The 14,063-nt window shown below is 50.8% G+C and overlaps 1 protein-coding gene across 5 annotated transcripts in view; it reads left to right on the top strand.

Annotated features, from left to right (window-relative positions):
- MYLK (myosin light chain kinase) overlaps positions 1 to 14,063 on the top strand; it is a 276,708-nt gene that overhangs the window by 199,009 nt on the left and 63,636 nt on the right. For all 5 annotated transcript variants that reach the window (XM_007985581.3, XM_038003419.2, XM_007985580.3 and 2 more), the window contains one exon: positions 6,981 to 7,067. In XM_007985581.3, coding sequence (XP_007983772.2) covers positions 6,981 to 7,067 — 87 coding nt within the window. The remainder of the gene's footprint in view (positions 1 to 6,980; positions 7,068 to 14,063) is intronic.

Here is a 14,063-nt window from a genome sequence, read left to right as displayed (position 1 = left end):
CTCAGAAACCCCTTTACTCTCGTTCCAACCCAGATGAGCAGTGAGGAAACTAAGGCCTTCCTAGGCCAGAATCCCATGAGAGGAGTCAAAAAGCACCTTAGCCCCTCACTGGCTCATCCAGTCGTTCTCAACTCAGGCCTCCTGTCCCCAGCCGCCCTGGCTAGGGCACCCAGCTTTTGGTACCAGTGAGACCAGGGCTTTGTGACTACAGAGGGTCATGCATGATTGTGATAGGGAGGGACACTCCAGTGGGTACTCATGCCCTCACTCAGTCATTCAACAAGTATCTGAGTGCCCACTCTGTGCCAGGCACTGCCGTAGGAGCTGGTTTTAACACAGTAAATGAAGTCGGAGAAGTTCCAGCTCTTGGGACTTTTCTAGTGGGAGAGAGGCAGTAATGCAGGTGAACAGCTGTGTCCTATCCTCAGGTAATGTCACCAGCTATGGAGAAAGCAAAGCAAGGTAATGGGGAAGGGAGTACCATTTTTGGACGGGGTGGTCGCTGAGTTCCCTCTGAGGAAGGAACATTTGAACAGAGACTGAAGGAAGCCAGGGAAGGAAGAGGGACAAGGTGACAACGAGAGCATAGCCCTGAGCTGAGGACACTGTGCTTGAGGCATTTCAGGATGAGGCAGGAGGCCAGGGTGGTGGAGCCATGAGCAAGGGGCAGGATGGTAGGAAGTGAGGTTGAGGAGGACCGTGGACCAGATCCAGGCAGTGTTGGCTATGACCCAAAAAAATGAGATTTTATTCTAAGTGTGATGGGCCAACACTGGACATTTATGAAGGATCACTCATGTCCATGTGATGACCAGACCCAGGATGAGTCAGAGGGAAAGCAGGGAGCACAATCGGGGGTTGCCACAACAGGGGCGGGAAGTGATCAGATTCATAACCTCTTTGGCTATAGAGCTGATAGGAGCTGCTGATGAGCTGGGTATGGAGAGAGAGAGAGATAAGTCAAAGATGACTCTTAGTTTTCATGGGGGGAGTGAAGATCAATGGTGGGGTGGGGGGGGAGGGCACGATTAGGGCAAGAGTTTAGTGCATGTGAAGTTTAAGATGCCCATTTGACCTCTCAAGCAGTCCTGTCACATAGGCAGGTGTTTAGATGAACCTGAAGTTGACGGGGAGGTCAGGGTTGGAGGCAGGATATGGGGAGCTATCCACACACAGAGGCCATTCACTGCCCTGGGGTTGAATGAGGTCCCTGGAGAGTACAGAGGTGAAGATAAGAAGAGGGAGAGAGAGAGAGGCAGGGGCAGGACAGGGGCCTGCGAAGAAGACTAAGAAGGAAGTACTCCAGTGATATGGGAAGAAACCCAGGAGATGGGGATGTCCTAGAAACCAAATGATAAGAACTTCAAAAAGGAAGGAATGATCAAGATTAATGTTCCAGGCCGGGTGTGGTGGCTCATACCTGTAATACCAACATTTTGAGAGGCAGGTGAATTGCTTGAACCAGGAGTTCAATACCAGCCTGGGCTATATGGTGAAACCCTGTCTCTACAAAAAATACAAAAGTTGGCTGTCTGCTGTGGCACATGCCTGTAGTCCCAGCTACTCAGGAGGCTGAGCCAGGAAGAAGCTTGAGCATGGGAGGTCGAGGCTACAGTGAGCCAACATTGAACCACTGCACTCCAGCCTGGGGGACAGAGGGAGACCCTGTCTGAACAACAAAAAAAAATAAAGAAAGAAAGAAAGATGAATGTGTCAGGTGCTGCTACCAAATAAAGATGAGCCTGAGCATTGGCTGTTGGGTTTGGCAACACTGAGGTCATTGGTGACCTTGCAGGAGGACTTCAGGGGAATGATAGTAACAACAGCCTCATCCCAGGCATACAGAGACTGAGTCACCTGTTCAAGGTCACCCTAAGTAGCAGAGTGGGAAGTTAAATCCAAGCCTCGTTTCCTAACCACTGTGGTCCACTGTTACCTTGGCCCCTGGGCACTTCTGATTATTGCTTAGCTGATTTTGACCCACCCCTCCTTTGTTGACCTCGGCCCTGCCGTATTACTAAGTCTGCTCCCACCCCCACATTTATTCTTTTTTTTTTTTTTGAGACAGAATTTTGCTCTTTTTGCCTAGGCTGGAGTGCAGTAGTACAATCTCGGCTCACTGCAACCTCCGTCTCCTGGATTCAAGCCATTCTGCTGCCTCAGCCTCCCAAGTAGCTGTGATTACAGGCACCCGCCACCACGCCCTGCTAATTTTTGTATTTTTAGTAGAGAAGGGGTTTCATCATGTTGGCCAGGCTGGTCTCGAACTCCTGACCTCAGGTGATCCACCCGCCTCAGCCTCCCAAAGTACTGGGATTACAGGCATGAGCTATCGCGCCTGGCCCACATTTATTCTTTAAATCATCACAGACAACTAACAGGTATTATGTGGAACTAAATATAATTGCTGTTTTTGTAGGTCAAAAACACTTCAATACTGGTGAATGGTATAGTTCAACCTGATCTGATGGTATAGATCAACACAAAGCACTCAGCACTGTGCATACATGGAGTCAGTACCTAGTAAATATCAGCCATCACCTTCTGACTTGGTCACACCTCCCTCACTCTTCTCTTGAGGTGATGTGATTTCCGTTTTCCTTGTGAGGAAGCTCAGACTCAGAAAAGTTCGGGAACTTGCCCAGGGACTCACAGCTCCTAAGCAGCAGAGCCAGAAAGAAGCGCAAGCATCCTGATCTCTCCTCCTTAATATGCTAGCACACTGCTTGCACTCAGTCAGAGAGAGAGGCCGGCAAGCAGGGATGAGCCACCCCAGGGAGAAGCTGAAGCCCAGCCCCTCTGCCCTGCCCCACTGGGGGCCCCTAGAAGCTGGACCCCTCCAAGAAGCTTCCCAAGACCTCATGCCCCCTGCATGGGGTCAGAGTTCAGGGAACCAACCTCTTGAGGGAGACAAAAAAAAAAAAAATGCTGCCCAGAGAGCTTGAGTCCAGAGCCCAGGAATGGATGGAAGGGGTGAGGCGTTGTCCATAGAAGGACACGTTTTCCTCTCCATGTAGAGGCCCCCCACTTCCCCACACCTCCATCTTCCTTCCCCACACTTCTTTGGGGACACAAGCTAAGGACTTCAGCCTTAGGGGCCTAGATCTAGCAATGGAGTTTAATTTCATCACAAAATGATTAAAATAGAAAATACAAGCTGCTCTTAAACTCATATTACTATTATTTTTATCCCCTGGGCAGTCATGTGAGCACAAAGCTGGTTTTGATTAGGCACATGGCCCTTCCAGCCCACTCCTTGCTGCAGTTGGCATGGAGGTCTGCTGGCTCTGCATCCCTGGCAGGGCCCCGTGGTGCATGCACAGCCCCACCATGCTGACACTTTAGGTGGAGTGCGGTCACCTGCTGGGCTCCGAGTCTGGGGTGTGCCTCGTTTGAAAGGGGGACTTGAGCCCCTTTCCTCATGGCCAGATGGAAAGATAAAGTGCTGCAGGAACTTCTAAAACTAAGACTCAAAGCACATTACAGGGTAGTGTACTGACACGTCCAGTGAAACCCCGGCACCCTAGAGCCGAGGACGGAGGCAGCGGCAGGTGGGGCAGGGCAGGGAGGGCTTTCCGAAGGTGGAAAATTTTAAAGCTGACTCAGAAGGAGGTAAGGGAATGTGGCTGTCAAGGGGAACTAATTCATAGGTAAGTGATCATTTTCTTTTTTTTTTTTTTTTTTTTTTTTTTCCATTTTTTGGAGACAGGGTCTCACTGTTATCCATGCTGGAGTGCAGTGGCATGATCACTGCAGCCTCAAGCTCTGTGGGCTCAGCCTCCCAAGCAGCTGGGACTACAAGCACATGCCACAGTGCCTGGCTAATTTTTGTAATTTTTATAGAGATGGGGTTTCATCATGTTGCCCAGGCTGGTCTTGAACTTCTGGGTCCAAGTGATTCGCCTGCCTTGGCCTCCCAAAGTCTTCGGACTACAGGCGTGAGCCACCACACCCGGCTGATAAACGATCATTTCCTGCTTTCCAAAACACTGTTGCATGTGTTCTCTCCTTTGGGCTTTGGAACACCATGAGGTAGAGAAAATAAGTGATTCCCTTGTACAGATGTGGAAACAGAGACATGGGACAGTTTAAATTATTTCTCCAAGTTCCCAAGATTGCTGATGACAAAGCCAAAGCTAGAGTTGTTCTCTCTTGGTCTCTGCTGTGGTGATGCTTGGAAGTAAAGCCCAACACAACCGCATGAGGACAGAAGGAGTCTCAGTCCCTGCTGCCCTTCTTTCAGGAACCCAGGAAAACTGGGCCTCTTATCCTTTGCTTTCTTGTGCCTCAGCTTACTCATCAGTTAAAAAAGCAAACCCGATCCTTCTTCTCCCTCCTCTATGCAAGACTCACCAGGAGAATGAGTGCTGAAGCCAAGGAGTGCAGAACTGCATATGTACTCTGCCCTGTACTCCTCTTCCTTAAGAAGGGCCAGGTGCGGTTGCTCATGCCAGTAATCCCAGCACTTTGGGAGGCCGAGGCAGGCAGATCACCTGAGGCCAGGAGTTCAAGGCCAGCCTGGCCAACATGGCGAAACCCCATCTCTACCGAAAATATGAAAAATTAGCCAGGTCTGCACGCCTGTAATCCCAGCTACTCAGGAGACTGAGGCATGAGAATCACTTGAACCTGGGAGGCAGAGGTTGCAGTGAGCTGAGATCATGCCACTGCATTCCAGCCTGAGCGACAGAGTGAGATTCCATTTCAAAAAAAGGGGCCAAACAAACAAAACAATTACTGGGTACACCTTTCTTTACATTGTCATCGGCAACGGTTAGAAATGCTGGTCTTCAAGGAAGGGAAGAAGGGAGAGGCCCGGACAAGGGAAGCTTAGACTGACTCCATGCCCCTGGTTTATGGCACCCTCATCCCCAGATATCAAGGGGAAGCACTGCCAGGTTTTTCTGCCTCTTGGAATAGTCCTGGAGCCACTCCCTGTGCACTCCTTGTGCTTGAGGAGAGACGAGGAGTTTTCTGTTGGCCAAGTATCAGTCATCCATGGAGCTTCTGGGTCATACCATGCCCAGACCCCAACCCAGACCAATGAAACCAGGACCTGTGAGGTGAGATACCCTGGCACAGGTGCTTCTAACATACAGCTGAGGCTGAGATCCACCGAGGCTGACAAATAACTATGTCCAGAGGATTTTTCTGTAGCTGAGAATGACTGTGATCCTTGGGGAAAATGTGCAGTGTAAGAAAATGAAATCATCCCTGCCCTACGGCTTTCTGCTTCTCTGTGTCCCCATGGAATTGGCGTGCTGGGTTGCAGGCAGCCTTCTGAGGAACTTGAGAGTGTCCACTCCAGATAGCAGGGACCCCTGATGTGCCATCTGGGGCTTTTTTGCCCATATGGGAGATGGCAGGAGTCCGGCTTGCAGTGGGGAGTGGAGGCGAGGAAGCGTTTTGGTGTCAAGGGCTACTTGAAAGGGTTGCTTTGGCTGTCTGCTCCCCCGCACACCCTGTCATGTACTGTTAAGAAGTCCCACTTAAAGCCCCTAATGGTACATGCAGGGCTTTCCGCTGTCTTTGGTGGGGTGTTGCCCCCACAGCCCCCGGACGCCTGTCTGCTTCTGAGCTGCCATGAGCCTGCGACACCCGCACAGGGCCTCCTCCCTGGATTGCCTGGAACAGAGAGGAGGCAGGCACTAGGCTGGGAAGGAAGCCTGTGGGGTGGTGATGAGCAGAGGGACTCATGCGGGCAGATCCATGTTCTGGGAAAGGCGAGGGGCCTAAATGCCTCCCAGAAGGAGAAATGCATCCAGAGGCAGCTCAGAGTCCACTTGCTGGCAGGAGGATGTCCCCAGCTCCCAGTTCTGCTCCCTGCACCTACCCCTCAGAGCCCCAGGAGCCCAGTCTAGGCAAGATCAGCCCTGACTGCCAGTCCTGGAGGCGGATGTGAGAGGGCTCTTCCTCCCCAGCCAAGCCTCAGGAATGTGGTGAAGCCTCCGCTGGAAAGTCCCCCCACCCACCCCCGCCCCCACTGAGCTTCCTCTCCTCAGGAGCAGGAAAAGAACGCCCAGGGAGAGGGCTCCAAGGGGGAGACTGTCTCTCAGTGCCGTCCCCAAAGAGCGCTCCTTGTGGGGAAAGGAAGGCCAGTGAATGTGCTGGGGCCCAGTGATAGCCGCTCTACCAGCTCCTCCTTATCCCAGTTCCCGGGTGGTTTCCCCACAGTGTCCTGGGGGCCGGCGAGGGCCTTCCCACCCAGCCCAGCCCAGCCAAGTGATGTCTCCCTGCTTGCCCTCCATGAGGGAGGGTTTCCTCTGGCAGAGGTAGTGTGGAGCAGAGCCCAAGGGCAGGCACCGCCCAGCATCTTTAGGTCCGCCCAGCAGGCAGCTGTGCCCAGCTTCACTGGGCCTGTTGGGGGAGGACTAGCAGAGGCCCCACAGTGGGGCCTAGACCCTGTCTCAGAGGGGAGGTGTGCTGGCTGCCTGCTCAGAGACCTCCGTTTGGTTTGTCACTGCAAAGTTTGGTCTGCAGAAGAAAGTCGGAGAAATCAGAAGCTGTGTGCCAGTTCTAGTCCATGAGCCCAAGGGCAGGGACCCTGTCCCCTCCTCCCCCTATTGGAGAGACAGCCTTTTGGAGACCCAGGATGTCTAGCAGGAGGGAGACAAGGCCTGATGGAGGAGAAAGCCGGGAGGGTGAGCAAGGGGTGACTGTGCCCCGACTCTGCCAGCAATGGCATTCCTGGGGAATCATCCCAAGCTCCCAGGGCAGCCTGTGCGCTCATCTTGCCAAGGTGACGGTGCTGTCTTCACCGCATTAATCAGGCCCAGGGCAGTGGACGGCCCTTCTTTGGTGCTCTCATGGAGGGTGAAGGAGGTTGCCTGGACGCAGGCGCTGTTCTGTCCAGCAGGCACAAAGGGCCCTCAGAGTTGGGGGAGAAGTTTGGTCGAGGTGGGATTTTGACCGAGAGGCCCCCTCTGCTCAGTTCCTCAGCGGCTGCTGACTAACGCTGGTTGTTACCTGTTTCGTTCCAGATGCTCCGGCCAGTGAGAACACCAAGGCCCCAGAGATGAAATCCCGGAGGCCCAAGAGCTCTCTTCCTCCCGTGCTAGGAACTGAGAGTGAGTACTCGCCCAGCTTCACCAGGCAGAGGCAGGGGCAGGGACTGAGGGCAGCCTCAGAGCCCCCACTTCCTGGTCACTCACTCTTGCCCGAGTTCCTAGAAGTCTGATGTCCACCCATACCCCAAAGTGCCCAATAACAGAACCAGTTCCTTCCTTTGTGCTTTCTCTGGGACACCTTTCTGGCAAACTCCATGGGACACCTTTCTGGCAAACTCCTCTGAAAAGTCCCTCATCCCTGAATTCTTCCTCACCTCAGCTCCCAGAGTCAACACCTGGCTCCTCCACTCCCTCCTTCCCAGTGTCACAGAGACGTGTCTGGGTCTCATCCTTCCTCCTCCATTGTAGAGTCTGTTCAAGCGATTACCTTTCAGAATGACACATGCTGTGCCTTGCTTATGGAAGGCAAATCGCAGTGTGGTATAAGAAGCCAAGAGAGAAAGGTGACTCTCCATGACCATAGACAGCTACCTTCCTCTTTTTGGATCTCAGCTTCCCCAGAGCCCACACATCCATTAGGCACCATGCGTAGGGTCCACAATGCTTTTACAGGCCTCCCAAATGCTGTAATAGCTTATAAAATTAGAAGAAAAAAGTGAACTTTTAAGTCAAAGACAATGTTTTAATTCATAACATGAATATATTCATCTTTATACCCATGCAGTTATAAAGTAATTTACATAATTCAAATATAATACTTGATATATAATTAAATCTATGTACATTTTTTTTGGTGGAGGAGGGGGCTATGAAGGCAGAAGGGCCTCAAAAGTCACAATGTCACCCTGGCTGCCCTTATATTTTTTTTTTTTTTTTTTTTTTTTTTTGAGACGGAGTCTTGCTCTGTGCCCCAGGCTGGAGTGCAGTGGCGCGATCTTGGCTCACTGCAAGCTCCGCCTCCCGGGTTTACGCCATTCTCCTGCCTCAGCCTCCCGAGTAGCTGGGACTACAGGCGCCTGCCACCACGCCCGGCTAATTTTCTTGTATTTTTAGTAGAGACAGGGTTTCACTGTGTTAGCCAGGATGGTCTCGATCTCCTGACCTCGTGATCCGCCCGTCTCGGCCTCCCAAAGTGCTGGGATTACAGGCTTGAGCCACCGCGCCCGGCTATAATTTTTAATCTAATTTTGACAGCAGAACTATCCTTTGAAACCTACAGTTTCAACAGTGGGTGCAGAGTCGCTTGAACATCCCCAGCACATGCTGTGTTTTAAGACAAACAAACAGAAAACAAGATAAGCTCCTAATTGCCCCTACTGATAGAGAAAAATAATTGAAGCCGGGCGCAGTGGCTCACGCCTGTAATCCCAGCACTTTGGGAGGCCAAGGCGGGCGGATCACAAGGTCAGGAGATCAAGATCATGGTGAAACCCCGTCTCTACTAAAAATAGAAAAAATTAGCCGGGCGCAGTGGTGGGCGCCTGTAGTCCCAGCTACTCGGGAGGCTGAGGCAGGAGAATGGCGTGAACCCGGGAGGCGGAGCTTGCAAGTGAGCCGAGATTGCGCCACTGCACTCCAGCCTGGGCGACAGAGCGAGACTCCGTCTCAAAAAAAAAAAAAAAAATAATAATAATAATAATAATAATTGAGCCTGATTAATTCAGACTACAATCTTCTTCCATTACAACGCAGTGTTTGTGACTTTGTTTTATTCTTACCTTCCTAATGATGAACTTGGGTTCCTCAAACGTACCCCAGTCAGGCTGTTGGGGGAATGCAGCCTTCAGTATGTTGGGACAGCGAAATTGGAATTAATTTCTCGTTGATACTTAACCAAGGTAGATAGCCTGAGAATATCAAGAATGGACATTTAATAAGTTGTTGGGAATGCATACATAATACCAAGAAAAACCTAGTGAGAATGGGTTAATAATTTTATCTTCCAAAAATATTCCTTGGGCCTGTGCTATACTTGATATGGAAAACCGTGAGCAGAAGAGATAGAGAATGTAGGAAGGGCACCAGGGGCTGTGAACTGGGGCTATGGCATGGCTGTCCCCACTTCTGGGTGCAGAAGCTGCAGTGCAGGGGTTGATCTGGTGGGCGGCCTCCAGCCCTCAGCTCCAGCACACCCACTCCAATGAGCCTTTGAGGAGGTGAGATGGGGTCAGAGCCAAACTGTGGAGGAGGAAAACAAGCTTGAGACGATGAGCAGAGCAGGAGTTGGGCTGTCTGCCCTGAGAACAGAAGGCTGTGGAAATACCATGCAAGTTGTCACTGTCCGAGTCTGGAGCAGCGGCTCGCACCCCTGGCTGCATGTTATATTCACCTGCGGAGCTTTTAAACCACTGCCACGCAGGCTTCCCCTGCCCCCAGACCAATTACATCAGAATCTCAGGGGTGGGTGCCAGGCCTCAGTATTTGTTCAAGCTCCAGGTCACCCCATGTGCAGTCAAGCTAGAAACCAGCTGTTCCAGGGAGAAGCCTGATGCCCACACTGTGGGTCTTAAGAAGCAGAAGGGGGTCTCCCCTTCTGCCTCTGTTAAGTGTGGACCCGCCTCGGGGACCCTCACATCAGCATCCTCAGAGTATCGCGTTGCCCAGAGAGCAGAGCAAGGCACCCTGTGGTGGGGAGGCTGGAAGCAGGGAGTGAAGCTCCATCCGAGTTAGTAGGGGAGCAGCAGGCTGGCAGCAAGTGCTTCATCTCTGCAGAAAACACACATTCACAACTGGATTAACTCCAGTAGACACCACTTGGATCTCACTCTGTGTGCAGAGCCCCCATGTTGGAATTTCAGACATCTTGCCCCTGAAAGAATGGCAGTATGTATCTCCACACACTCCAAAGTCATCGCCACTTTGTACCCCTTTGCTGGCCCACCGCCCCGCTCCCCACCCCCATCACCCCAAACCTGCCACCCCAGCACTGAGAGCAGTGCCAGGCTGGCTGCAGCTGCCCTGCACCTGCTTGCACCCCTGCCCTCTTGTCCTTCAGAAGCCTGTACCCTGGGGGCCTGAGAGACACCCTGGGGTTTGTTTCTGGAACGTCCTTAGAAGGCGGCTGCCCAGAGATGGAAAGTGAAGGAGATGTCTTTTAGGTCTGCACCCGTTCTTTTCTCCCTTTGGAGGATAATTCTTAGTTTATTAATTATATACATTATATATGCACACATTCTTATTTAAGCATTTTAAACAATATAGAAATATACTATGTATAACGTGAAAGTCCTCTTTCATCTACCCCCAATTCTACTCAAGCCCCAAAAATCCTCAATGACTTTTTTCCATGCATTTTTGTATACATGCACAAGTACATCAATTGCGTTTTTGCCTCACAGAGATGGAATCACACAGTCTGTACACCTCTGCAACCTGCCTTTTTCTCTTAGCTTTGCCATCCCCAGTCCCAGACACCTCTGATTCCATGAGCGATCTGGCTGTGTGTGTGTGTGTTCATCTGTGTCAAGGGCTGAGAAGTACCTAGTCTAAGAGGGAAATCCATCTTTCCTGAGGTGAGGCTGAGTGATTTTCTCATCAAACAGATGGTGACCAGGTCCCTCTTCTGCACACCTCCCTCCCTGCTGAGCACTGAGGGGCATGAGGGAAAAGCCAAGGGCATCCACCCCAACCCAAGCAAGGACAGGGTGAGAGAAAGCAGACAGAAGTACAAGTTAACCTGCCAGACACCGACTCACAAGTGCAGGAGGGAGGTGGGAGCAGCTTGGGAGGATTTTGGGATGAGGAAAACGGGGTCAGGTTGTGAAGGAGAGGAATGCGGTTTATGTGGTTTGACTGAAGAGAAAATGGTAACATCAGATGGGGAGGAGGCAGACAGGGAGGAGCCACCCAGATGCTGGAGTGAAGATTGTGAGGGCACCTGTCTCAGGACAGCTGCAGGCTGAATAAAATCAGAGTCTACCGAGTGCCTGTGCACTGGGAGCACCTCAGGAGCTCGATCTGTGTCACTTCAGCCAAGTCTCACTCAACTGTGCTATAAATAGCTGTTCCCATTTTAGGGATGAGCTAAACAGAGCCTCAGAGAATTAAACGGTCCTGTCCAGGGTCTCACAGCTAGTAAGGTGTGGAACTGTGGTGCCAACCCTGACCTACGTTCTGGCCACTACACCCGGGCCTGGCCACAGTCTCAGGACATACTCTGTGCTGTCCTCATGTGGCTTGGCCGTATGTCCCCTGGCTCATTGCGGTGGCAGGAGGACTGGCTGATAGGGCTGGCAGAGGTCTGGCTGCCACTAAAGCTGGGGGAAGGAGAGCTGCAGCCAGCTTGCCTCCCTGGACCTTGAGACCTCTCAGTGTTTGCTGTGTGCCTCTTGATGGGAATTTTTTATACCTATTTTGATATACTTTCAAATTTACAGAAACATTGCAACAATAGTACAAGGAACTCTTGTATGCTCTTTATTTAGAGTCACCAGTTGTTTACATTTTGTTTCACTGTTTTGTCATTCTCTCTCTCTATATATTCATTTATTTATTCATTTAGATAGAGATAGGTACCTACCATTTTAGGCCAAATTGGAGACATCATGCCCTTGACTTCTAATTATTCTGTTGTCCTAAGAACATAACTAAAATGCAACTATTGAAATCAAAATCAAAGAGTAAATTTGTCATTGAACCAATACTGTTGTCTAATTGATTCACAGTCTACATTTATTGTCAGTTGTTCCAATAATGTTCTTTATGGCTATCTTTTTCTCCTGTTGAATATTTAATAATAACACTCCTAAAACACTTCGTGTACTTCTCCAGCCCAGAGTGGGTCCTCTCCTCCCTTTGGAGATGGAACAGGAAAGAAGTTCACAGGCCCAGGGAAGAAACACCCCACACTCTTCCGCCTAAGCTTGAGCAGGGCATGGGGAGACAGAGATACTCCTGTCAGACTCTGGGTGCCAACTTACTACGCTCAGTTCTGGGACAACACTCAGGCACAAGACACAGCAAGAAAGCCAATGAGGTAGAAAGCAGGAGACGAAGGTCTTGGTTCTCCCAGTAATTAAATATGTGGCCTTGGTCAAAGCCCTTCATTCCTCTGGACCTGGGCTTCCTTGCCAGTTAAATGGGGAGTTTCTCCAGCTGACCCCAGGCCTTTCCCGACTCTGACATCAGCGTCAGCCCATTGGATGGAAAGCTTTTGAGTGACACAGTTCACTTAAGATTAAAAACTCTCCTTCATATCATCTGAAGTGTGAAGGAGTCCAAAGCTACAGCAAGCATAGTTTAGGTCACACAGCAGCAAAAGTGTCCTGAGGGAAAGAGGCCTTAAGCATACAGGTTTAGGGGAGTCCCAGCTGGAGGGGGCCCAAATGGCCAGGGGAGTTCTTGGGAATTTTGTGTGAGGGGAGACAAGCATGCTGGCTGTGTGAAGGAGGCATTGATGGGCTTAAGAAGTGGCCTTAGGAAATGCACATGAGGTGATGCCAGTTTGATACTAGACTCTGGGAATTCCTCCTAGCAGTCTGCATAAATTGATGGTCTTTCAGAAGAGACATAAATGGGCATCCATGTGGGGCTTTTACAACTTGAAGACATTAACCGGGTCCTGTTCATCTCCAAAACTTCAGTAGCTGGTCCCTCAGTAGGTTTATAATAAATATTTGATTTTTCAAACCAGTTCATAAGTTCCCATGCTCCAAGGGTCCCTGCCTCCACTGTGGTTCTGTCACTGGGGATGATGCCGATGGAACATCCCTTTGTAGTCCATGCCTGGCCTTGGTCTGAGCTTCATCTCTGACATCAGTCACTTTGGAACATCCCAGATTATGAGACTCTCAGATACCTTTGCCTAGACCTCCCATATGTGTCTGCCTCTAAAATGGAAAGTTGTGTCAATTTGAAAGCATCTCTGGATATTAAAAACTGTATCCAGTTTCCGTGCAAGATTTCCCCAGGATCAAATCTTTTTTTTAAACATTCCTCTGCAGGTCATGGGGAATGTTCAATCCTGATGGGATTCCAAAGGTGGAAGAGAGGTTGGGATTTGGCATCAAGACTTGCCTGACAGTGAAAGATGTGGGGCCCTGGGGGAGAGACTGCGCTATTTCCATGAATGTTTCTGAAAGCTGGCACCAACTCCCAGTTACTCCCAACCAAAGTGTGGGTCTGGGAGGAGGAATAGTGCCTACCTAGCACACTCCCACCCACAGGTATGTGACCCTATGACTTCCACCCACTACTGCTCCCAACTCCTTCCCCAGCTCTCCCAGTGTCTCCCATAAGCCAGTGAAATGGCCAGAGTGGGGACCTGGAGGGTACCCAGCGAGCAATGCTGGCACCCCTGGCCCAGCACACCTCTTTCATAACCATCCTGACGCTCTGCGTCCTGGGGGTTTGGGAATGGATGTTTGCAGTAATCAGAGGAGCGCTGTTTCTTTGGAATCTTCTTGTGTGACAGTCCTTGCTTTGAGGAAGGTGAGCAAGAAATTTGCCCAGAGATGTTAATTCTGGGAAAATGACCAATATTCCTCCACATATCTGTAAGGATGTACTGGATGGGGCCAGTGTGTGCAGTGGGGGAGTGGGTCAGGTCACCCAGGGCCAGTGTGGTAGGACTCAGCCTTCCGTCCTCAGGTCCTCAGGTGCCCCCACCTCCTCCCTGCTCCCATACAGCCTTATGGGGTGGGTGCTCGCTCCACGCTTAACCCAGCCCAGTCCTTTTCAGGAGCCTTTGGCAGAAAGTTCATGCTGATTTTGGGAATTGTGAAGGATTTGATGTCTATTTTTAACTACCTACCTAAAAAGGGAAATGTCCCCAGAGAGGCAGACATCCAGGGACCTCCCTATACCCAAGGCTGGTAGGGCTAGTTCCCTAATTCTCCTTTGCTTTCCATCATCTTAGACCTTTTGACTCTGCGAGACCCACCTTTAGGCTCTGCACCTATCTTGCAAACGTTCGCTCTGGTCTCTCTGCCCTGCTGATTTTCCATGTTTGAGAGTGAGGCATTCAGGTGCTTTCAGACTGAGCATCTGGAAACTTCCGTGGGTTACTGACCTCCTTTTTATCCCCCCCAGGACGGTTAGGGCTTGGGTCGGCTGGAA

This window comes from Chlorocebus sabaeus, chromosome 22 (assembly GCF_047675955.1).
Source record: "Chlorocebus sabaeus isolate Y175 chromosome 22, mChlSab1.0.hap1, whole genome shotgun sequence".
Classification (NCBI taxonomy): Eukaryota; Metazoa; Chordata; class Mammalia; order Primates; family Cercopithecidae; genus Chlorocebus; species Chlorocebus sabaeus.
Note: the sequence above shows the minus strand (reverse complement) of the source record. Positions and strands in the feature narration are given on the sequence as shown.